General features: G+C 39.7%; 2 protein-coding genes and 1 long non-coding RNA gene across 3 annotated transcripts; all 3 read left to right on the top strand.

The window, feature by feature from the left end:
* The first annotated feature begins 1,280 nt into the window (after positions 1 to 1,280).
* On the top strand, positions 1,281 to 3,582 carry LOC119629946 (uncharacterized). Its single transcript, XM_038017460.2, has 2 exons — positions 1,281 to 1,582; positions 2,081 to 3,582. The coding sequence occupies exon 2, from the start codon at positions 2,090 to 2,092 to the stop codon at positions 3,260 to 3,262; it is 1,173 nt and encodes a 390-aa protein (XP_037873388.1). The 5' UTR covers positions 1,281 to 1,582; positions 2,081 to 2,089; the 3' UTR covers positions 3,263 to 3,582.
* Positions 3,583 to 12,527: 8,945 nt separating this feature from the next.
* LOC110385293 (uncharacterized) lies at positions 12,528 to 18,182 on the top strand. Its single transcript, XM_021348373.3, has 4 exons — positions 12,528 to 13,355; positions 13,672 to 14,514; positions 16,603 to 16,669; positions 18,090 to 18,182. Exons 1-4 carry the CDS (start codon positions 13,044 to 13,046, stop codon positions 18,098 to 18,100), a joined length of 1,233 nt encoding a protein of 410 aa, XP_021204048.2. The 5' UTR covers positions 12,528 to 13,043; the 3' UTR covers positions 18,101 to 18,182.
* A 5,828-nt stretch (positions 18,183 to 24,010) lies between these two features.
* On the top strand, positions 24,011 to 25,345 carry LOC101745164 (uncharacterized). Its single transcript, XR_210103.4, has 2 exons — positions 24,011 to 24,504; positions 25,214 to 25,345. It is a non-coding gene; the product is annotated as an uncharacterized LOC101745164 (long non-coding RNA).
* The last annotated feature ends 485 nt before the right edge of the window (positions 25,346 to 25,830 follow it).

Raw genomic sequence — 25,830 nt, 5'->3', positions numbered from 1 at the left:
CGGAACGTCTCAACAGCTGTCACAACAATAAGTGGCTCACTATTGAGACTGAACAAGGAACTACCTTGCCGTTGATATGGAGGCTAGAAGAACTGGAACCCCGGGCCACGCAATAGCCCGACAAATACTCGCGAACTCACGTCACCATCCACGTAATCTAAATAGAATAAATAGCCATAGTAAATTCTATTACCAATCGCGCTAATATATTTTTTCCTACCTATTCGCTGGTAGCCTAAGGGGCTATTCTACGTCCGGACGGGTAGTTGAGCTCACGGGCTCAACCTTAGAAAATTTGCTAACACTAGCCCTAGCAAGAGCAGTACTTCGCAGAGTATACCAGAGGATCGCGACCCACTGAGAAGATCCGGGGAGAAACTCAGTGGGCTGTGTCTATGGGTTAGTTCGCTCGTCGTAATCGACGAGTTTCGACGAGGACAGTGACCGGTGCTTGAGAGGCCTAAAGGCACCGAGAGTGAATCCGGGTGATCCGGGAAGACATGATTCGGGCGACGGCGGTGTTGCGTTGCCCTGTCGCGGTAGGACAATACCCTCATCACTTATGTGACGAGCCACACCCACCTGATCAACTTAAGCATGTTACAGTGCAATGACCGTTGTTTGAATGTTGCCAACCACTGACAAAAAAGGTACCGTCCGTTACAAGATCGTCTACTAAGTCAACCGCTCTTCTAAGCGTATCTTAAGAGTGTGACAGTTTAGATACAAAAGATGGTAAGAGTAAATGTGACGTAAAAACTGCTTTTCCTGACTAAAAGATAGCTCCTCTGCAGCACCCTGGAATCTACAGAACGGTCTGCGGCTGTGGCGAGGCTTACATTGGCCAAACTAAACGCAGGGTACCATCTCAGCTCGGATAAAAGAGCACATCACTATTAAAACGCATTGGAAGCTGGCTATTACTGAATACACATTGAAGTCCGGGCCTAACCATTAGATTGAGCCACAAGCCCTTCTACTGGTAGTAGGACCTCTTGTGAGTCCTCGCGGGTGGGTACCGCCACCCTGCCTATTTCTGCCGTGAAGCAGTAATGCGTTTCGGTTTGAGCGGTGGGGCAGCCGTTGTAACTATACTGAGACCTTAGAACCTATATCTCAAGGTGGGTGGCGCATTTACGTTGTAGATATCTATGGGCTCCAGTAACCACTTAACACCAAGTGGGCTGTGAGATCGTTCACCCATCAAAAGCAATAAAAGAAAAAACACATATCCACTTTTATATTCATATAGATATTTAGGATAGTTAGACGTGTAAGGTTTGTTGTAAAATAATTAAAATAAAATTGGTCATGTTAAAGTTAAGGCAATTTTTGTATTGCCAAATAGCAACACTGTTGGTGGTAGCAATGCCAGTGGTGGGGTTGTGAGATAATAAAAAAGGCGGTAGTCTGAGAAACGAGAGGAGAAATCAGTGTATTCGGTAGTGAGCAGATGTCTAAAGATTGTAAAAGTGGAGTTTCAAATAAAGCAATACAGAATTAAGTAAACTACTGCAATCTGTGTATTATTTCCTGACTGTTGGAAGTGGAGTTTTACATCTCAGAAGTGCGGTCGCCTCACGTAAGTACATTTTTGAGTTTCTTGTTAATTTGACGTAATTATTTGATTCGAAAAAAAAAATGAATTAGAACCGCGCTGAGTACGGAGGTAGCTTCAAAGCTTAGCACGGGATAGCATCTTCTGCTGTATCTAGCCACTATTTTAATTCAGAATAACTGAGAACTAAAATGTATCTAATGTTATGGTTATGTCACGTGTTTCAATTTAACTTAACGTTCAAATGTTTGTTGAGCTTCAACCACGAATTTAATAACTGGTTACGAACTTTATATAGTTATCATTCCACTAATTTTTGCTCGCTGTTCCACTCGCATGGTGGATCCGTCGATAAAACGCTGCCTATGCTTTTCATTGATATTTTCGTTTGGGGTAGGTGAAATAATTTTGATATGGGTGCGATGACTAAGAATTTATAGACAAACAATTGATCTCTCATATTATATTATTATAGGTTCAATTCACGTTCAATTTAGAATAACATTTTGCAACGTCTGCAAGTTCCAGAACATGAATAGAGAAGGCACACATCATTTGATGACACCCTCGCGCAGCCGTAAAGGAAGCCGAGGCGAAGCGGGTCCCAACCGATCTCGTACTCGCAGCCGTAGCTCTCGCACGTGCAGCCGGGCCCGGGAGCTGGAACTGTACCAAGAACGTATCCAGCGACTAGAACAGGAACTGCAGCAAGAGCGGGAGATGGTACGGCGACGCGAGAGAAGTACACGGCGCCCTTCAGCCGAGAGGCCACTTGCGACCTCTCTTCGTGCAGCTACAGAGGTGCGCCGGAGTGACGATGCGCGGCATGCAAAAGTCAACCATGAACGTCGTGCCACACATATCAGGTCACGTAGTCCTTCCTTTTCTACTAATGATGTTGTCAAAATAATACAGTCTATTAAGCACGGTCCCGAATCTCAAACGTTACCGCAGAACACACCGATGATTAATAAAAATATAGATCACAAGAATATTCTTCCAAATTTTGACCCTTCTGTTAAAAATCAGCGAATAGACGTGTGGCTGAAAAAGGTTAATGAATGCGCGTCGGTTTATGGTTGGGACGATAGGACTACTATACACTTTTCACTACAAAAACTTCAAGGATTGGCCAAGTTGTGGTTCGAGAGTCTAGATACGATCTTGTATACGTGGCAAGAGTGGCAAGATAAATTAATAAACGCGTTTCCTCACGAACTAAATTATGGCCAGTGCTTAGAAGACATGTTGAGACGAAAAAGCAAGCTTAATGAACCTATAGAGCAATACTATTATGAAAAACTGTCTCTGTTAAACCTATGTGGTATTTCTGGTAAGCGCGCTGTCGACTGCATAATTCACGGAATTAGTGACAGGACTATGAAGTCTAGTGCCTTAGCTTTGCGCTGTTCTCTTCCAGAAAATCTTTTACAGTTTTTAATGAGTTGGGACACAGATCAATTGATTAATGATCAATCGCATTTGAGAAATAAAAATGCCTCTGACACTGAATCAAATTCTAAAAAGAATTCCGGTCAAGGTATTTATTGTTTTAACTGCAAACAGCAGGGGCATCCGTATTTACAGTGCCCAAAGCCGCTAGATAAATGTAACAAATGTGGTAAGATAGGACATAAAACGGAAACCTGTTTTAATCAGGAAGAGGGTTCCTCAATCGGTTTGGTGGTCTCTAAAAATAACTAGCTCTAGTGCAAAATTAACCGAAAACTTATCTTAACGACATTTTCTTCGAGTCGTATCACACATAAAATAGAGAACATTCAAGACAATATTCCCCATGAAAGGCTCTGGTTATAAGTTAATATAGTCCTCGGAGAGTATACCTTTTCATCTCGAAATTTGATGACGTACGTGCTAGTGTTCTGTAGGCTAGGTGACAATCTGATGTAATTCTTCGTTAATCAATCAAACATTACAGAACAATCGCATATCATTATTATGAAAAATTCAACTACTTAACGGTTTTTAAGCATGAATTCTGAACTGTCCCACTCAGATTTATATAAGGAAAATGATAAATCCCTTGAGAGAAAATATGTAGCAAGTCTTGAGCAGCTGACATAGTTAAGATCTTAAGTAGATTATCTAAAGAATATTTTGAGTTATCTAATTATAAATCAGGTTCGTTCAGTCAGTCAGTCCGTCTCCCTGGGTTTGAGGGAATGGGAATGAAGCATAAAATGCTATATTCGATTTAATAAAGCCCTGGATACATGTCGCGTCACTTAAACTTGGTGGATCAGTGGGAAGTAAATCTTTACTACTGACCGTGAATAATTCTAAGTGTTTAATAATTTTTGTCAATTACATTATTTAATGTCAATTATGTAATATTATTGTCAATTAATTTGTCAATTTAATAACAATAAATGGATGATTAAATGATACACATATATAACTGAATTGATGAAGCACTTACGCTACCGAATTATTCTTTCTTTGTTTACAGGTCAGGAGCGAGAATTGATCGGTTCGCACCTCGACCAGAAAGTCCTTGAGAATTGATTGGTTCAAGGCAAGACAGAAAATACTATAGCTGAGAATTGATGTTCAGGGCGAGACAGGAAATACTACAGCTGAGAATTGATTGGTTCAGCTTGTGTATTTCATAAAGTCCTTGAGAATTGATTGGTTCAAGGCGAGACAGGAAATACTACAGCTGAGAATTGATTGGTTCAGCTTGTGTATTTCATAAAGTCCTTGAGAATTGATTGGTTCAAGGCACACATTAACTGAGAATTGACTTGTCATGGCAGTTTCATAACTGAGAATTGACTTGGCATGGCAGTTTCATAATTGAGAATTGACTTGTCATGGCATTTTCATAACTGAGAATTGACTTGTCATGGCATTTTCATAACTGAGAATTGACTTGTCATGGCAGTTTCATAATTGAGAATTGACTTGTCATGGCATTTTCATAACTGAGAATTGACTTGTCATGGCAGTTTCATAATTGAGAATTGACTTGTCATGGCAGTTTCATAATTGAGAATTGACTTGTCATGGCATTTTCATAACTGAGAATTGACTTGTCATGGCATTTTCATAACTGAGAATTGACTTGGCATGGCAGTTTCATAATTGAGAATTGACTTGTCATGGCATTTTCATAACTGAGAATTGACTTGTCATGGCATTTTCATAACTGAGAATTGACTTGTCATGGCAGTTTCATAATTGAGAATTGACTTGTCATGGCATTTTCATAACTGAGAATTGACTTGGCATGGCAGTTTCATAATTGAGAATTGACTTGTCATGGCATTTTCATAACTGAGAATTGACTTGTCATGGCATTTTCATAACTGAGAATTGACTTGTCATGGCAGTTTCATAATTGAGAATTGACTTGTCATGGCAGTTTCATAATTGAGAATTGACTTGTCATGGCATTTTCATAACTGAGAATTGACTTGTCATGGCATTTTCATAACTGAGAATTGACTTGGCATGGCAGTTTCATAATTGAGAATTGACTTGTCATGGCATTTTCATAACTGAGAATTGACTTGTCATGGCATTTTCATAACTGAGAATTGACTTGTCATGGCAGTTTCATAATTGAGAATTGACTTGTCATGGCATTTTCATAACTGAGAATTGACTTGGCATGGCAGTTTCATAATTGAGAATTGACTTGTCATGGCATTTTCATAACTGAGAATTGACTTGTCATGGCATTTTCATAACTGAGAATTGACTTGTCATGGCAGTTTCATAATTGAGAATTGACTTGTCATGGCATTTTCATAACTGAGAATTGACTTGGCATGGCAGTTTCATAATTGAGAATTGACTTGGCATGGCAGTTTCATAATTGAGAATTGACTTGTCATGGCATTTTCATAACTGAGAATTGACTTGTCATGGCATTTTCATAACTGAGAATTGACTTGTCATGGCATTTTCATAACTGAGAATTGACTTGTCATGGCAGTTTCATAATTGAGAATTGACTTGTCATGGCATTTTCATAACTGAGAATTGACTTGTCATGGCATTTTCATAACTGAGAATTGACTTGTCATGGCAGTTTCATAATTGAGAATTGACTTGTCATGGCATTTTCATAACTGAGAATTGACTTGTCATGGCAGTTTCATAATTGAGAATTGACTTGTCATGGCAGTTTCATAATTGAGAATTGACTTGTCATGGCATTTTCATAACTGAGAATTGACTTGTCATGGCATTTTCATAACTGAGAATTGACTTGTCATGGCAGTTTCATAATTGAGAATTGACTTGTCATGGCATTTTCATAACTGAGAATTGACTTGGCATGGCAGTTTCATAATTGAGAATTGACTTGTCATGGCATTTTCATAACTGAGAATTGACTTGTCATGGCATTTTCATAACTGAGAATTGACTTGTCATGGCAGTTTCATAATTGAGAATTGACTTGTCATGGCAGTTTCATAATTGAGAATTGACTTGTCATGGCATTTTCATAACTGAGAATTGACTTGTCATGGCATTTTCATAACTGAGAATTGACTTGGCATGGCAGTTTCATAATTGAGAATTGACTTGTCATGGCATTTTCATAACTGAGAATTGACTTGTCATGGCATTTTCATAACTGAGAATTGACTTGTCATGGCAGTTTCATAATTGAGAATTGACTTGTCATGGCATTTTCATAACTGAGAATTGACTTGGCATGGCAGTTTCATAATTGAGAATTGACTTGGCATGGCAGTTTCATAATTGAGAATTGACTTGTCATGGCATTTTCATAACTGAGAATTGACTTGTCATGGCAGTTTCATAATTGAGAATTGACTTGTCATGGCATTTTCATAACTGAGAATTGACTTGGCATGGCAGTTTCATAATTGAGAATTGACTTGGCATGGCAGTTTCATAATTGAGAATTGACTTGTCATGGCATTTTCATAACTGAGAATTGACTTGTCATGGCATTTTCATAACTGAGAATTGACTTGTCATGGCAGTTTCATAATTGAGAATTGACTTGTCATGGCATTTTCATAACTGAGAATTGACTTGTCATGGCAGTTTCATAATTGAGAATTGACTTGTCATGGCAGTTTCATAATTGAGAATTGACTTGTCATGGCATTTTCATAACTGAGAATTGACTTGTCATGGCATTTTCATAACTGAGAATTGACTTGGCATGGCAGTTTCATAATTGAGAATTGACTTGTCATGGCATTTTCATAACTGAGAATTGACTTGTCATGGCATTTTCATAACTGAGAATTGACTTGTCATGGCAGTTTCATAATTGAGAATTGACTTGTCATGGCATTTTCATAACTGAGAATTGACTTGGCATGGCAGTTTCATAATTGAGAATTGACTTGTCATGGCATTTTCATAACTGAGAATTGACTTGTCATGGCATTTTCATAACTGAGAATTGACTTGTCATGGCAGTTTCATAATTGAGAATTGACTTGTCATGGCATTTTCATAACTGAGAATTGACTTGGCATGGCAGTTTCATAATTGAGAATTGACTTGTCATGGCATTTTCATAACTGAGAATTGACTTGTCATGGCATTTTCATAACTGAGAATTGACTTGTCATGGCAGTTTCATAATTGAGAATTGACTTGTCATGGCAGTTTCATAATTGAGAATTGACTTGTCATGGCATTTTCATAACTGAGAATTGACTTGTCATGGCATTTTCATAACTGAGAATTGACTTGGCATGGCAGTTTCATAATTGAGAATTGACTTGTCATGGCATTTTCATAACTGAGAATTGACTTGTCATGGCATTTTCATAACTGAGAATTGACTTGTCATGGCAGTTTCATAATTGAGAATTGACTTGTCATGGCATTTTCATAACTGAGAATTGACTTGGCATGGCAGTTTCATAATTGAGAATTGACTTGTCATGGCATTTTCATAACTGAGAATTGACTTGTCATGGCATTTTCATAACTGAGAATTGACTTGTCATGGCAGTTTCATAATTGAGAATTGACTTGTCATGGCATTTTCATAACTGAGAATTGACTTGGCATGGCAGTTTCATAATTGAGAATTGACTTGGCATGGCAGTTTCATAATTGAGAATTGACTTGTCATGGCATTTTCATAACTGAGAATTGACTTGTCATGGCATTTTCATAACTGAGAATTGACTTGTCATGGCATTTTCATAACTGAGAATTGACTTGTCATGGCAGTTTCATAATTGAGAATTGACTTGTCATGGCATTTTCATAACTGAGAATTGACTTGTCATGGCATTTTCATAACTGAGAATTGACTTGTCATGGCAGTTTCATAATTGAGAATTGACTTGTCATGGCATTTTCATAACTGAGAATTGACTTGTCATGGCAGTTTCATAATTGAGAATTGACTTGTCATGGCAGTTTCATAATTGAGAATTGACTTGTCATGGCATTTTCATAACTGAGAATTGACTTGTCATGGCATTTTCATAACTGAGAATTGACTTGTCATGGCAGTTTCATAATTGAGAATTGACTTGTCATGGCATTTTCATAACTGAGAATTGACTTGGCATGGCAGTTTCATAATTGAGAATTGACTTGTCATGGCATTTTCATAACTGAGAATTGACTTGTCATGGCATTTTCATAACTGAGAATTGACTTGTCATGGCAGTTTCATAATTGAGAATTGACTTGTCATGGCAGTTTCATAATTGAGAATTGACTTGTCATGGCATTTTCATAACTGAGAATTGACTTGTCATGGCATTTTCATAACTGAGAATTGACTTGGCATGGCAGTTTCATAATTGAGAATTGACTTGTCATGGCATTTTCATAACTGAGAATTGACTTGTCATGGCATTTTCATAACTGAGAATTGACTTGTCATGGCAGTTTCATAATTGAGAATTGACTTGTCATGGCATTTTCATAACTGAGAATTGACTTGGCATGGCAGTTTCATAATTGAGAATTGACTTGGCATGGCAGTTTCATAATTGAGAATTGACTTGTCATGGCATTTTCATAACTGAGAATTGACTTGTCATGGCAGTTTCATAATTGAGAATTGACTTGTCATGGCATTTTCATAACTGAGAATTGACTTGGCATGGCAGTTTCATAATTGAGAATTGACTTGGCATGGCAGTTTCATAATTGAGAATTGACTTGTCATGGCATTTTCATAACTGAGAATTGACTTGTCATGGCATTTTCATAACTGAGAATTGACTTGTCATGGCAGTTTCATAATTGAGAATTGACTTGTCATGGCATTTTCATAACTGAGAATTGACTTGTCATGGCATTTTCATAACTGAGAATTGACTTGTCATGGCAGTTTCATAATTGAGAATTGACTTGTCATGGCATTTTCATAACTGAGAATTGACTTGTCATGGCAGTTTCATAATTGAGAATTGACTTGTCATGGCAGTTTCATAATTGAGAATTGACTTGTCATGGCAGTAACACAACTAAAAATTGGCTTGTTATGGCAGTTTACAACTGAGAATTTACTGTCTGTTTCGAAGAAATTTTGATATGTATAACTTTTAAGGAGTATTTTGTTTCACTTAAATGAAAAAATGTTAAGTGCCTCTTTTTTTTTTGTAATTTACTGTTAACGCTGTTACGCTGACGACTAATATTGGCCTAATGTAAGGTTACCACCTGGGTCATGTATGGGGACATACATGGTGTCAGGACGGTCGAATGTAAGGTTTGTTGTAAAATAATTAAAATAAAATTGGTCATGTTAAAGTTAAGGCAATTTTTGTATTGCCAAATAGCAACACTGTTGGTGGTAGCAATGCCAGTGGTGGGGTTGTGAGATAATAAAAAAGGCGGTAGTCTGAGAAACGAGAGGAGAAATCAGTGTATTCGGTAGTGAGCAGATGTCTAAAGATTGTAAAAGTGGAGTTTCAAATAAAGCAATACAGAATTAAGTAAACTACTGCAATCTGTGTATTATTTCCTGACTGTTGGAAGTGGAGTTTTACAGACGATTGGATCGCTTTTAAAGTAATAAATGCCTTGTTAATAAGTAAGCAATCCTGTAGCGCGATACGCTGTCCACCCCCTCAGGTCGCCCAGGGGGGAGATCACCGCGCATAGGAGCCGGAGCGAGCGAGAGCTCTCTAGCCCCCGGCTCGACGCGATGGATCGGTGCGGAGAGGTATGAGCTCTCCCTCTCCCATTCCGCCGCAGAAGTTGAGCATCGCCTTCCAGAACTCGCCAAGCATTGTAGCCACGACGGTCCTATTTGCGAAAAGAGAACACGGCGCTACCTCAATCACACAGGGCAAAGGGTGTGCACGACCATATCCTCGTCGCGACCCCAGTTTAACGGCCGTCTGGTGTAGTGGTAAGCGACATGGTCACTGCACAAGGGGGTCGCGGGTTCGAATCCCACCAAGGGAAGATATTTGTATGATAAATACAAAATGTCTTTACAAGGTTATGGATGAAACTTACATTTATTTCCGTTATCTGGTACCTGTAACACAAGTTCTTTACGAACTTAGCACGGGACCAGTTGACGTGGCGTGATTGTTAGTAAATATTTATTTATTTATTTAGTGGTGGGACTCCGCCGTCCTAAAACGCATACCCTGGAGGATGGTTGTGCCTCCGTGCTACCTCGTAATTACCTCCATCACCGATATATGACATTATCAACACACGCAAATAAAGCTAAACGAGCAATTAAAAACAAAATGTGCACTGATTTGTCACACAATTAAGGGACCGACTAATTATCGTACCGAATCCATTACGTTAATTAAGATTGTTTTTTTTTTCACCATAAATACTCGGTGAATCAAGAGGAAATCAGACTCACTGTGCTTTTCTGCACTCATCAACAATGTTTCCCGTTTGGACATTGGGTAAGAAAATTTAAGCCTGATTTATAATAACAATATAATATAACTAGCCGTACTCGCCTACTTCGCTGGGCATTTAAAATTAACATTATTATTTATTGTGATTATTATTAAGAAGTCCAACACTCATATAAATATTAGCCTATCCATTAAGTACATGTATATTCTACATGGATACCAAGTTTCAAGTCAATCGGATGTATGGTTCAGTAGTTATAACGGAACATCCGTAAAAACCACTGTAGATTTTTAGATTAGTATAGATTAAAAATACCACACACGGCTTAAGCTGTATTTCCATGTTGTGGATGCTGGTAACGAGAATAGAAGAAATATATATATTCAAACTCCACGACACTAGTTCTTAAGACCGAGGATTGATCATAAATATAATCCCGTAATCAGGATTTCGGACCTGTGCAATGCAGAATTTTGTGACCACGCATTCTCTCTGGCTTTGCGTGTTGTTATTACCGATGATAAGCCAGGTGACGGAATAATGGGCTGAACGATCTACGCTGATTTCTAACTAGCGGAATAGCCAACCCAGAGGGATACCTTCAACATTTTGAACCTCCATACGATATTGATTTTGACTTGTAATCCAAAAACGAAAAAACCTTGAAAAACAGTAAAATAAAACAACGAAGCTATAAAAGTGCTCAGATCCGCTCACGAGGAATGAGGAAGAATATGAGAAGACCATTAAGAAGATGTATGATATAATAGAAAGCTCTTCGACCGATATTGTGTCATTGGTCGGAAGACCGACAGTCCCAAATATATGGCTCGGACTTTTTTGTGCAAGCTTATCTTAATTTTTGTAAGCGCTATTCAGACTTGTCCCGTATTTCTTCTATTCTCGATCTATGCTGGATCTGAAGAATATAATTTTTTTTAGGAGACACGTACTTTTCAAGATTCACTTCATAATAGTTAAACTCCTTTCTATCCGTGCAAAAAAACATTTTGTCTAAACATCGAGATACATGAAACTCCACTACAAAATCTGGACTGATTCGATTCGTCTATATTGCGCAATTTCTAAATCTAAGTTCTTATTTATCGTAAGAATTGATTTATGAAATTTAGATTATCTATACCTAGTCAGGTCATAAATTCTGTCACATGTTTAATGTAAAATAATTGAAACAAGTTTATTCATTATATAACCATTCATATACCAAAATGAACTTAACAAAACATAGATTCTTATGACACTAAAGTTTATTCAAAATGACCTCCGTGATTTTGAATACAGGCCTTCAATCTGCGCGGCCAGTCGTCTATCGCAGCACGAACGAGGTCCGTGTCAATATCGGCGGCTGCCTTAATCAAGGATGTCTTGAGTGACTCCAAATTGGGATGAGGCTTTGAGCACGCCTTTTCCTCCAAGTGTTGCCATATCTTGTAATCTAACGGATTCAAATCTGGACTGGAGGAGGGCCAGTCTTCGTGCCGGATGAAGTCGATTTCACGCGCCGCCAGCCAGTCTTGTGTGCTCTTCGCTCTATGAGCTGGCGCCGAATCTTGTTGGAATACCCAGTGCCTGTTATTGAACATGGTATGAGAAACAGGTTCCACAAGGTTCGTCAGGACTGTATTTTGATACACAACTGCATTCGTTTTTACACCTTTCTCACAAAAATGTACCTCTGTTAAGCCCCAATAAGGAACTCCCAACCATACCATGAGCGAGGATGGACCTCGTTGGACACGCGGAATACGGTTGCTCGCTTCTTCACTACTGTGTGCGTACACCTTATCATTTTGTTTGTTGTAGCTCTCTTCTATGGTAAAATTTTTTTTTCCCGCGTACCGCTTCAACAAAGCGCGGCATCTCTTCAGTCTCAGGTCCATTAGACGAGCATTAGAGCATTCAAACGATGTCCTGTTTTTCTTCGATATGCCCGAAGCCCTAAGTCTTCATTTAACACCCTTTTCACCGTGGTTCTGCTTAACCCCATCTGAAGGGCCAACAGTTTCTGCTTACGTTTGGGATTCACAGCTTTTATCACTGCTGGAGTCCTAACAGACCGAGGGCAACCACTTCTTGACCCGTCATCTACACTAGAGTCTTCATTGTATCGTTTGATGGTAGGATAAACGAATCTTTTGGATATATTCAAAATTTTCAGTATGTTAAAAATTTGAATTGGCGCGTAACCGCAACGATGCAACGCAATAACTGCAACACGGTCTTCTTTAAGCGTCCACTCCTTATTTAAAAATGAGTGAAAATTCTAAAAGTATACATTTTTATTTTCATGAACAATTCTAAATTCGAATTCAATAAACTTTTTTGTGGCCAGCATTCTAAAAGAAAAGTTTTTACTGTGTGACAATACTTATGACCTGACTAGTTATATATAAAAATGAATTGCTGTTCGTTAGTCTCGCCAAAACTCGAGAACGGTTGGACCGATTTGGCTAATTTTGGTCTTGAATTATTTGCGGAAGTCCAGAGAAGGTTTAAAAGGTAGATAAATATCAAAATGCTCCGAATTAAATAAAAATACCAATTTTGTTTTTCCTTTGATGTCCCTCCCGTCAGATGGATTCCTTTTGTTTGTTTTAAGTTTATTTTATACTCGAGGAGGCTTTAGCAAACAACCAGCATGGATTCGCAGAAGCAAAATAAAAAACCATCTATTAAATTTCACTTGGAATTTTCTGTAATTAAGTTTTATTTTTTTGTATGTGTATTGGGTGCTAATAGCATAACTCATTTCATACCAGGTCTCTTGGTTCTGGCCTGCCATCTTGCTTCCACGCAGAATCTTGGTAAGGGAAATGGATTCGGATCAACATGCCAACAGGCGGATCCCATGCCGCATCCGTACGACACCCGCAGATATTTTAAATGTAACAACTCCGTGATGCGCGAAATGGCTTGTCAGAACGGGTACAAGTTCAACCCGAACACTTTGGTTAGTATAATATCTCTAATTTATAATATCTCTAATAATATCTCTATCCAATATCTGTAACTATACTTGAGACCTTAGAACTTATATCTCAAGGTGGGTGGCGCATTTACGTTGTAGATTTCTATGGGCTCCAGTAACCACATAACACCAGGTGGGCTGTGAGATCGTTCGTTCATCTCAGCGATAAAAAAATATATAATAATAATAATATCTTTTTAAAGATTAGTTTTGTCATAAACTCCTGTATTAAAACGTCTTCAGAAAATATTGATACCTAATCCTAATCTTTAGTAATTAAACGGTAATAATCTTCCAGAGATGCGAATCAACGAAATATCGAATCATCAAAAACCATTTCCTCGACATTCAGTCAAACAAATGGTGTTTCGGCGGCGTGCTCAACAGAGCCATTACCATCTCGAAGACTATAGGGGCTACCATCATAAAATGGATAAAAAGTCACTCAATAGTGCGCACTACCTTGCGTATTGTCATGTCGATCATAGAGAAAGCTGTGAAGAGTCTCTGTTCGTACTTCATGTACATCTGTTCATCAAAAACGGATAAATCCTGGGGTGGTTGGTTCGTTGACTGCCAGGATTGTCACAATAGGCCCAAAAATGGCATGTCCGAAAACGATATGAGCAACGCACTTGCCCAAGGGATGAGCATAGGCATTAAAATGACCGGCAGCTCGTCCACGAGACTTACTTCATCGGTGAATTCAATTGAGGATGGTAAATTAGAAGCTGTACCATTGAAAATGGACTTATCTCGGAGACAGGGATCCACTCCAACTGAACACCACGATTCATCGGCGAGACAAGAGGTACCTTCCACGGACAATAAAAATGTGGTGCCTCCTAGGCAAGAAGAAGAACATCCATCAGATAATGTCAAAGATCCCGCATCTACGGCAAAAGGAAAGTCTGAACGGGAAGATTACGCGAACGAGGGCGAAGATAACGATGGTGCCTTAACCAGATACGGTGGAAAGGACCCGACGTGCGACCCCCCGGTTCCTATCTGTCCTATTGGAACGACCAAGATGTATAACATGCCAGACCCAGCCGACTGCAGATATTACTACGTGTGCACCCCTAAGGGAATGTTCAGGCGCATGTGCCCTCTCGGTTACAACTTGAATCCCGTTCATCTGGTAAGTTCTGATTGCTTCTACCCCATCCTGTTCGTCCTCGTATCCATTTAACAAGTCGTTTCCAGTTTTGTTGTGTTGCGTTTGGGATGTGTTAAATTCGTGCTCGTCGAAGTTGTGTTGGAATTCTCTTAATATGGTCTACCATAAATGATTTTCATTTTAAATGACTTACTTCTCTTTCTCTCTCTCTCTCTCTCTCTCTCTCTCTCTCATATCAGGCAGAGGTTGAGATGCGAGTGTTGAGATGACGGCTGATAGAAGAGAATGGAATAAAATGATTCGTGTTGCCGACCCCACCTAGTAAGGTGGTAAGGTAGAGACCAGAAGAAGAACCCTCTGACTGCCGTGTAGGTCACCTATGTGCCCTACACGGCGCACTGAAGTAATTATGTCGAGTTCTGTTATATTCGATAAGGCACCGGAGTATCTAGTAGACGTTGGGAAAGACGAATCCAAAGATACTGAGAATGAATTTATTTCGAAGATACGTAAAAGACTAAATCTTATACCTTTAAACGAGCAATTCTTGTATATTAATATATACAGTCAAAACCGTTTACTGCGACATCGTTTAATACGACATGCCGGTTATAATAACCAAGAACCAAGGTCCCGGCTGAATGCCATATGACCGCCTTATTAAAAATATTGCTTTCTACGACATTGGTAATAACGACATACCTCATAAAACGACCACATTTAACTAATATTTCGGAGAATTAGATCTGTTAGAACGACCGGCTAAGCTGTATTGTAAACAATTTTAATAGGTATCCACATTTGTCTTCAATGGCTTTTAAAATCAGGAAAGAAAACAATAGGATTTAGTTTAGTGTAGGGTCTTTTCTAATTCTGAGAAACAAAACACGTGCATGCGGTAGTCAAAGCCCACTTCTTCATATCTCTTCAGTTAGTTTGTCACTTATCTATACACAAGACGCACCAAAACTTTGTGGAGTTATTCGTGAAACTTTCAAAATCTCGCAAAGAAAAAGAAATCAAATTAATATTGAAGAAAAATCGCGTATTATGTAAATATATTTTTCCAATAATTCCCTATCGATTTATTTGTACTTGCACGATACACATTAAACATCACCGGTTGTTACGACTATCGGTTTTTACGACTGAATATGAGCAGTCCCTTCGATGTCGTTATAACAGATTTTGACTGTATGTATATAATCTGAATCTCGGAAACGGCTCCAACGATTTTCATAAAATTGAGTACACAAGGGATTTCGGGGGCGATAAATCGATATAGCTACGATTTATTTTCAGAAAATGTTGTTTTATTCGTGTTTTCAATAATCAACTCTTTCCGACATCTATGGGCGAATAATAATACTATTTTTCTTAATTGAGGGCAACTAACCGCTTTAAAGACACAACAAGATGGCGTTATCAAAAAAAAACCGTGCAAAGTTCGGTCATCATCTAGTATACATTAACAGTAATCGACATAGTGAATTCAGTGCGTCACGTAGGGCACTGGTGACCTACACAGCGATCAAAGGGTTAATCAAATTAAAAATATAATTTAAATTTTGAAAAACTTAAAAAAGCATTGTGTTAAGTAAACACGTGAAAAGGGTTTTTTTTTTAATGTGATTTTTTTTCTTATACAAAAGTACAAGATTATAAGATTACAGTACAAGATTATAAGATTGATCTTATACTCTTCACTATGCCTTCTCATTTTGCTAGAAATAATATAATGACGATGTTTTATTAATGTTCACGACACGCGAGAACCGAAGACAGTGTATGTTTAGTTAAATAATTTCGTTTTTGTCACCGGTTACCGTCCTCGTCGAACCCGTCGCTTGCGACGAAGGGCTCGACGAGCGAATTAACCCATAGACACAGCCCACTGAGTTTCTCGTCGGATATTCTCAGTGGATCACGTTTCCGATCCGGTGGTAGATTCTGCGAAGCACTGCTCTTGCTAGGGCCAGTGGTAGCAACACTCCGGTTTGAGCCCCGTGAGCTCACCTACACGTTAGGGTGATGATAAAATAGCCTCTCAAGGCCATCAGCATAGGTAGGGAAAAAAATTCTTGTTAATTGTTTGTTTAATATAATCAGGTGTGCATGCCGGCTGCCGACGCGGGATGTGCCCAATGGATACCGCCTTCGCACTGCATATTCGAAGGTATGTACGCGCGAACATGCCCAATAACCCGCGGTCTAACGTGACATCCGAAGTTCTCGTATCAAAAGATGCGATGTCAGGGTTCAAATTGGTACTGCAACAATGAAGAAGTTTGCTCACTTTGTACATACACTAAACCTTCACGAGCCGGATCCACCATCCACCCTACATTTCTAAAAGAGGCCCTCTCACTAATTGGCGGTACCAACCTTGTAGAATCTACCAACTACAATCCCGTTCTCACGGATCGTTTGGAACCCCTGGGTCTGCGGAGGGACTTCAATTCTCTCTGTATTTTGTACCGTATGTTCCACGGGGAGTGCTCTGAGGAATTATTTGAGATGATGCTATCATCTCCTTTTTACTATCGCACCGCCCGCCACCGGAGTAGAGTTCATCCATACCACCTGGAGCCACTGCGTTCATCCACAGTGCGTTTCCAGAGATCTTTTTTGCTACGTACCATCCGGCTTTGGCACGAGCTCCCCTTCACGGTGTTTCCCGAGCGCTATGACACGTCCTTCTTCAAACAAGGCTTGTGGAGAGTACTTAACAGTAGGCAGCGGCTTGACTCTGCTCCAGGCATTGCTGAAGTCCATGGGCGACGGTAACCACCATAAGCTACTAGGGCAATAAAAAATACTAAAAAGCTGCCCTAAATAAGTAATTTGCTTTACGGGTTCCCATTACTATTACTTAATGTTTCATTTACCGAAACCTGCATGAATACGAGGTGATCTAAATGAATGAACGTTATTGAACAAAGGGTATTCAAATAAACTGTTTTAGCTTTCAACTCGATAGGGAAATATCGTGATGTTAATTAACCTCCGTGAGCTCAGCCAGTCCTCCTCGTCCTCGCCTTGCTTTCCTCAACGCTGAAGGTCGTGACTCCCACGCTCTTTTCCCCTCAATCTGCTACAATCCTTGGCTTCGTGATAGACGTCGTGGAACATGATGTTCAGAGAAGATCGAATTTGATGGATAGGTACAAGGAGCGTGGGGCGCCCTCCAACCAGGTGGACGGACGGCTTAGTGCGCACGGCGGGAAGTCGTTGGATGCGGCAGGCGGAAGACCGCATTCTGTGGAACGCATTGGGGAAGGCCTATGTCCAGCTGTGGGCAAATAAAGGCTGATGATGATGATGACGATGATGAGTCTCCTTTGAGTCATTTACCCTCTATCTTGGCTGTCACCATCAATTGTTTGAGATTGTGACCGTCTTTTCCGGCAATGTGTTTAAAGAACTCCAGGACCCTACAAAGGCATATAATTAGTTACCCACAAGTAATGTTACAGCCAGAATAGTCCCACTTGGCTAATGGCTGATAGGCAGATAAAAAAAAAACTGGCCAATCATAAAAACGTAAAATCCGTATTGTAACTGATATAATGATTAACTGTAATTTCTGTTTGCAGCAATTCCCTGACCGCAGACACATGGCTGAACGAGAAACGGACTTACCGAATTTATTGAAATGTATCATTAAAGGCAATAAATTATAAAACCAATTCGATGTTAAGCGCCGGCGAAACCCAGTCCCACTCCGTCCTGAACACCACAGATGCTGATAAATCACGTGTATTTCCCAAAAAAAAACTTTCATACAAATCACATTTTGGCAATTACAAATACAACCTTAAATAAATCAGTCATAAGCGCAGTTGTTGCTGTTTTATGACGTAAACCTCGCGTGCTTCTCATCTGATGAAACTCCCTCTGCTTTCACTAATTGGAAGGATAATGATGGTAGATAATGCTGGTGGTCATAAGCCTTCAGCAAAGCGCCAGCAAGCTAGGTTTTTACCGGTGGTACGACCTCTTGTGAATCCGCACGGGTAGGTACCAACACCCCGCCTATTTCTGCCGTGAAGCAGTAATGCGTTTCGGTTTGAAGGGTGGGGCAGCTGTTGTAACTACACTGAGACCTTAGAGCTTATCTCAAAATGGGTGGCGCATTTACGTTGTAGATGTCTATGGGCTCCAGTAACCACTTAACACCAGGTGGGCTGCGAGCTCGTCCACACATCTGAGCAATAAAAAATGTACAATGAATAATAACAAACGAATTGTGGGTAAATTACCAAAACAGTAATGATTGTAAAATAAAGATTTTTATTAAACAACAATTCCAGAATCTTCTCAGCGGTCGTCAATTTTCATGCTCATACTCTGTTTCACTTTGAATATCCTGTGGCGCTGACGGTTCCTTCCGAAGCGGATGCGCGGGCGCTGCTGTAGGTCTCCTCTTTTGTTTCCCGAGTGTAGGTCTGGACGGCTGGTTGCTTGCCTGCTGCAGCAGCGCTGGCGCCGACCGCTGTGGCTGGTGCGGCCGTTATGGCCATACAGCAGAGAGCCAAGCAGATGATCATCTGCAAAAAAACAAAAGGTTTACGTAAAACATACGTCAGTTATATTCGAAGTACCTATCGCTTAGGAAAGAAAACAATGGCAGCTCTTCTATTATGTTAGCAATTATGTTACTAGTGGTAGGACCTCTTGTGAGTCCGCGCGTGTGGGTACCGCCACCCTGCCTATTTCTGCCGTGAAGCAATAATGCGTTTCGGTTTGAAGGGTGTGGCAGCCGTTGTAACTATACTTGGGACCTTAGAACTTATATTTCGGGGTGGGTGGCGCATTTGCGTTGTAGATGTCTATGGGCTCCGGTAACCACTTGACACCAGATGGCCTGTGAGCTCGTCCACCCATCTAAGCAATAAAAAAAAAATCAAAAAAATCTATGCTGATGTAGTGACATGAGAAGTTAAAGTCAGAAGTCGTAAACTAATCCTAAATACCAAATTGTGAGAGAGGGGGAGAGAGAGAGAGAGAGAGGGGGAGAGAGAGAGAGAGAGAGAGAGAGAGAGAGAGAGAGAGAGAGAGAGAGAGAGAGAGAGAGAGAGAGAGAGAGAGAGAGAGAGAGAGAGAGAGAGAGAGAGAGAGAGAGAGAAATAGGGAATTTTATATGCCTACTATTTTTTTTTTATATATTTTTGTACACACAGCTGTTAGGAAAAACACTACAATAAGGATACAGTACAGGGCACTACTTAATTCATGTTGAAATCTCTTCCAGTAGGCCCGCAAAAGGCAAGAAGAATTAGGAACACAAACCTAGTGCATACAGTAAACATTACATATAATAATATATACATTCAATACTCATTCAATACTCCTTCTTCAAACGAGGCTTGTGGAGAGTATTAAACGGTAGACAGCGGCTTGGCTCTGCCCCTGGCATTGCTGAAGTCCATGGGCGACGGTAACCACTCACCATCAGGTGGGCCGTATGCTCGTCTGCCTACAAGGGCAATAAAAAAAAATAAAAAAATATTACAAAATATAAAACAATATATATACATACAAATACACACACACACACACATATATATATATATACACATATACTTACTTTATATTATAGTACATTATACAAATATATATACTTTATTTAATATGGTAAGGATAAATAGTGTTCTTTAACAGATTTCTTGAACGCTGCTATGGTTTTGCACGCTCGTATGCTTGGAGGGAGGGAATTTCAAAGTATAACTGCTTGTACAGAAAACGATTTTGCGTAAGCATGTGTTTTATGAACAGGGCATTTGAGGAGAGTTTTAATGTGTGTTCTACAAGGAGCAAGGGAGGGACGGGCGTAGGTAAAGCGATCGCGTAAATTGTCTGATTAAGCTCATTGCGGAATCTAAGACAAGCTACCGGCATCTCGTTTTTACCATCGCACCGCCCGCCACCGGAGTAGAGTTCATTCATACTACCTGGAGCCACTGCGGTCATCGACAGTGCGTTTCCAGAGGTCTTTTTTGCCTCGTACCATACGGCTATGGAATGAGCTCCCCTCCACGGTGTTTCCCGAGCGCTATGACATGTCCTTCTTTAAAAGAGGCTTGTGGGGAGTATTAAGCGATAGGCAGCGGCTTGGCTCTGCCCCTGGCATTGCTGAAGTCCATGGGCGACGGTAACCACTCACCATCAGGTGGGCCGTATGCCCGTCTGCCTATAAGGGCAATAAAAAAATAAATAAAAAAAAAACCTATTCTTCGGAGTTATATTCACCTGCGTGAACACATTCCCCCTGTGTGGTCCCCACTGGGATCCTGGCCACAAAGCCAATGTGGCCAGGATCCCAGTGGATCCCAGCATCGGACAGATATCCGAATATCTCAACAACGATAACCAAATGCAATACACAGCGGCTCAGTTATATCCCTTACATAGATTTTTTTTTTTTTGGTCAGGAGGAAATCGCCGGACTTCCGCCCTCCACTGGGGATGGAGGGCGGGGCATGAGAGTGGAACTGACTAAAACCTCCTGTCGCTCAACAACCAACGTCCAAACCTCGCATGAGACAGAACTCATGAAGAGGCAGAGGGGGGAAAGTGAAGCGTTTAGTGCGGAGCACATCTCTCCCATCACCCTCCCCCTCGGGACGCCGGACCGGCGGTCGTCGGCGCCACGACCACCAGCCCTCTCGGTCGGCAGGCTATCCGAAGCCCGCCTAGATGGCGCCGGTTAGAGTGAGCTATCCTACGGAATACCCCGCTGGACCAGAACCAGCGTGAGTCGAGGATAGCCGGCCTTCCATCACCCGGATGCTCTTGCGTAAAACGTGTGCAGAGCAGCTTGCACGTCGTCTTCTTAGGCCCCCCTCGCCGGTCCCCAGACCGACATGTGAGGGGGACCCGAAACACTTAGAGGGCATCCCTTACATAGATGCTCACATCAGTAACCGCTTATAATCAGATCATCCTGAATCCCTCAATCTACAACAATCGCGGCATCAAACTTTAGCGCAAATTTACAATATTCGCATTTTATGTTTTCGCGGCAAGTACAGCCGGTTCTGCCGCCTGTCTTCACTTTCAAGATCGCTTCAAAACACACCCTTTATACAAATAAGGGTTACACCCTCCACGATGTTTCCCGAGCGCTATGACATGTCCTTCTTTAAAAGAGGCTTGTGGAGAGTATTAAGCGGTAGGCAGCGTCTTGGCTCTGCCCCTGGCATTGCTGAAGTCCATGGGCGACGGTAACCACTCACCATCAGGTGGGCCAAATGCTCGTCTGCCTACAAGAGCAATAAAAAAATAATCAGAAATGAACATACCACAGCAGCTTTCATTATGTTTAGTAACCTCGTACCAACTCAACGAGTGACGGTGAATGAAAACACCCATTTTTATACAGAATTTTATCCACAAATGAAAAATTAGGTACAATTAAAACGCGAAATATTCAAAACCTTCGATATATCGTTGTAATATTAACTTAACAGAACCGGTTCCAACTCCACTCAACATTTGAGAAGACGTATTTTAACAATTGAAAAATAAATGCTAATAGATTTCTCTATGAACACGGTTGGTAGGAAAATTCGTTTACATATATGACAATTTTTTTGCAAGGATCAATTCTATTTGAATTCGTCACAATGACAAGAAGACGAATCTGAATTTGCTGTGGATGCTAATTTTGTTTTAGAGACTTGAAAGATAAAATCTGTATATTAATACGTGAAGCAAAAACTTTGTATCCCTTTTTACGAAAATTGCGCGGACGGAGGAGTATGAAATTTTCCACACTTATAGAGAATACAGAGAAGTGCACAATGCTAATATTTTTTTTAAATAATGCATAAAAGATACATTAAATCAATAAAGAAAACATTACACACACTACATACCATGTATTTGACGCACACACGCATGCATACTATTTATTGTCAAACTTTTGTTCCTGGCGTCTGTTGTCAAATTGAGAATAGATTAAATATTGTTTGCCTTTGTTAATATTTTTTATAGTGTAGTCTTGGCGAAATTTGGTGATTATAGAAGTATAAAATACAATCATAATAGTGTACAAACTTACAATTCCAATTAATTATAGTCGAATTTCGACTACTGCGGGACCTCTAGTATAAATAATATCCTCTATCAGTGGTAGTTAATACAATAATATTGACATTTAGACACCTTATTCGCAACAAGTCTAAATCTTTATTACACCATGTTTACTTCTTCATCCTACAGCTAATCCGTGAACATTAGCTAGTACATATACCATTGGACAACTCGGTACCTGCATGCGGGATTCGAACATCTGCAACTATACTGAGACCTTAGAACTTATATCTCAATGCGGGTGGCGCATTTACGTTCTAGATGTCTATGGACTCCAGTAACCACTTAACACCAGGTGAGCCGTGAGCTCGTCCACCCATCTAAGCATCGTTTAATACAAGAACACCGGGCGTATGAAACTAAAGGTTAGAAGAGTGAAACATTAGTCATACTATACAATTTAGAATCGAATCTCATGCATGCTCTGCTATCTATGAGACCAACTAACCATTTCGCATCAGATGTAGTTACTATAAAATTAAATATTCCTCCTATCTAGTGCAAAGTAGAAAAAAATACAAAAAAAAATTAACATTTGATGACAAGTTTATTTAAAAAAAAAAAAGTTATGTTAACGCAATAGCTATTAGGATAAGATAATGTCTGAATGTATATCGAGGTCATTACAATCGGCAATGGACAAAAATAGTTATCTCTACAACATTTACATAAAAACATATTCTCAATAAATAGTATTTTCTTTAAATTACAACATTTCTTTACAAATATTATTATCAACTGTATAAATACAAAATAAATGAAATAATTACAATTGGATATTAATTATATAAATTAGGCAATAATGTCCCATTCTCTGATGGTCACAAGGAAATGTCGCGGCCATAGTATAAAAATGCTTACGAAAAATAGCGACCATTTTCGTCAAGGAAATGTATTTTTTGTTGCTTAAAGGGGTGAACGAGCTCACAGCCCAGCTGGTGTTAAGTGGCTGCTGGAGCCCATAGACATCTACAACGTAAATGCGCCACCCACCTTGAGATACAAGTTCTAAGGTCCCAAGTATAGTTTTTATTTATTTATTATTTATTGCTTAGATGAGTGGACGACCTCACAGCCCAGCTGGTGTTAAGTGGTTACTAAAATCCCTAGACATCTACAACGACATGCGCCACCCACCTTGAGATATAAGTTCTAAGTTCTCAGTGTAGTTACAATGGCTGCCCAGCCTTTCAAGCCGAAACGCATTACTGCTTCACGGCAGAAATAGGCTGGGTGGTGGTACCTACCCGTGCGGACTCACAAGAGGTCCTACCACCAGTAATTACGCAAATTATAATTTTGCGGGTTTGTTTTTTATTACACGATGTTATTCCTTCACCGTGGAAGTCAATCGTGAACATTTGTTAAGTACGTATTTCATTAGAAAAATTGGTACCCGCCTGCCCCCGAACCCCGGGATTCGAACACCGATACATCGCTAGATACGAATGCACCGGACGTCTTATCCTTTAGGCCACGACTACTTCAAGTTACGAATTATGATGATAATTAAGATTACCGTATTTATTATAATAATTACAATAATAAAAAAAACGATAACAAATTATACTAACAATCATTATTTTATTGTTTATTATTTATTTTTGCGTTAAAGTAACAAATGCATTTTAATATTTTTAGATTGTACTTGCAATTGTACTTTTAAAATTTTATGATTCTCGCCAACATGCGACTAAATTATTTTTTCTAGTTACTTACGGTCATTTCATAATAAAGCTAAATCTACGATTAGGCTGTAACGTAGAAATATTCAAAACATTTAAAATTCTCTATTAATGATAAAGTATAAAATAGAATTGTAATGAAATTTTACGAGGCATTCTTTGGCGGTATCGGTGTAGACTTGATCTTCTTACAGAATATTTACAAAAAAAAACCATGGATTCAGTTGCGGTAAGTTAATTTAGTTTTTCGATTACTTTGTCTTAAGTAAGCGCAGTAAGTAGTGGTCCGTCTGTTACCGTGATTGCTGATGTCCACGGGCGACGGTGACCACTGAATATATTCGGAATTATTAGCGCCGAGTCTTTCATTGACTGGCCCGGTGGAGTGATGATTAGCGCTTCTGATTGTCAGGTCAGGAGTTGTGGGCCTTATACCCACCCACTTCGGACAAGCATTCGCGTGATGAGCTGACTTGGTTTTTTTTTCTTAGTTGGGTGGACCAGCTCACAGCCCACCTAATGTGGACTGGTTAAGTGATTACTGAAGCCCATAGACGTCTACAACTTAAATGCACCACTAACCTTGAGATATAAGTTCTAAGGTCTCAGTATAGTTACAACGGCTGCCCCACCCTTCAAACCGAAACGCATTGCTGCTTCACGGCTGAAATTGGCAGGGTGGTGGTAGGTACCTACCCGTGCAAACTCACAAGAGGTCCTACCACCAGTAAAACTGTATGATGTCCGTCTATATCTATTTAACTATGTTGAAATGTTACCTTATTTCTAGTGAAATCATTAGGTATATTTTAGTAGGTAAATTTACTGCTGGTATTATGCATACTAAATTGCGTTAACTTTTACGCTATCGAGAACGTTAAAAAGCTCGCACTAAGCACACAGGACAATAATGAGATAATTGTTTATTTTATTTTCAGTTCCTAGTTTGTATGTCCGCATTTGTAGCGGCCATGATCCAGATCGAGATTTCCGGGTCATTAGTTAATATTATTAGCGATCTGCTCGAGGGCGTAACTGAAGCGCTTTAAAATAAATATATCCTGAATCAATGTGTTGTTTTATTTGAGTGAAATATTGTCTAATTCACATTCTATTTCACGTATTACTACCGGCTCTTTCATGTCTCATGGGAGATAAACTTCTGAGGCAAATGACGTTAAGCGCTAAAGCTCTTAGGCAGTGGCAGATTAAAGGTCCAGAGCGCCCTAGGCAATCATTTTATCGGCGCCCCTGTACCGCCCATAAATGGCCATCATAATACTATAAATTTTAACTAGTTGTTTTTGCAATTACGATGACGTTGTATCATCAAACCCTAGACTTTAGTAGACCAGGACCCTTGTACTTACGCTAATGCGCGAATGAAATATGACGTTATAACTATGAAGAAATCAAGAGGGACGACAGAAAATTTAGATTATAGATCAGCATTTAGTTCTTAATCGTCGATATGTTATTTTCTTTATCTATATATTAATACGTGAAGCAAAAACTTTGTACCCCTTTTTACGAAAATTGCGCGGACCGAGGAGTA

This window comes from Bombyx mori, chromosome 2 (assembly GCF_030269925.1).
Source record: "Bombyx mori chromosome 2, ASM3026992v2".
NCBI classification, from domain to species: Eukaryota; Metazoa; Arthropoda; class Insecta; order Lepidoptera; family Bombycidae; genus Bombyx; species Bombyx mori.
Note: the sequence above shows the minus strand (reverse complement) of the source record. Positions and strands in the feature narration are given on the sequence as shown.

Bases quoted from the DNA above. Each gene is read 5' to 3' on its own strand.
- LOC110385293 (XM_021348373.3), top strand. From the start codon at position 13,044: ATGGATTCGCAGAAGCAAAATAAAAAACCATCTATTAAATTTCACTTG. The intron at 13,356-13,671 runs GTTAGTATAATA...ATAATCTTCCAG, and splicing joins AGTTCAACCCGAACACTTTG to AGATGCGAATCAACGAAATA. The intron at 14,515-16,602 runs GTAAGTTCTGAT...TAATATAATCAG, and splicing joins ACTTGAATCCCGTTCATCTG to GTGTGCATGCCGGCTGCCGA.
- LOC119629946 (XM_038017460.2), top strand. From the start codon at position 2,090: ATGAATAGAGAAGGCACACATCATTTGATGACACCCTCGCGCAGCCGT.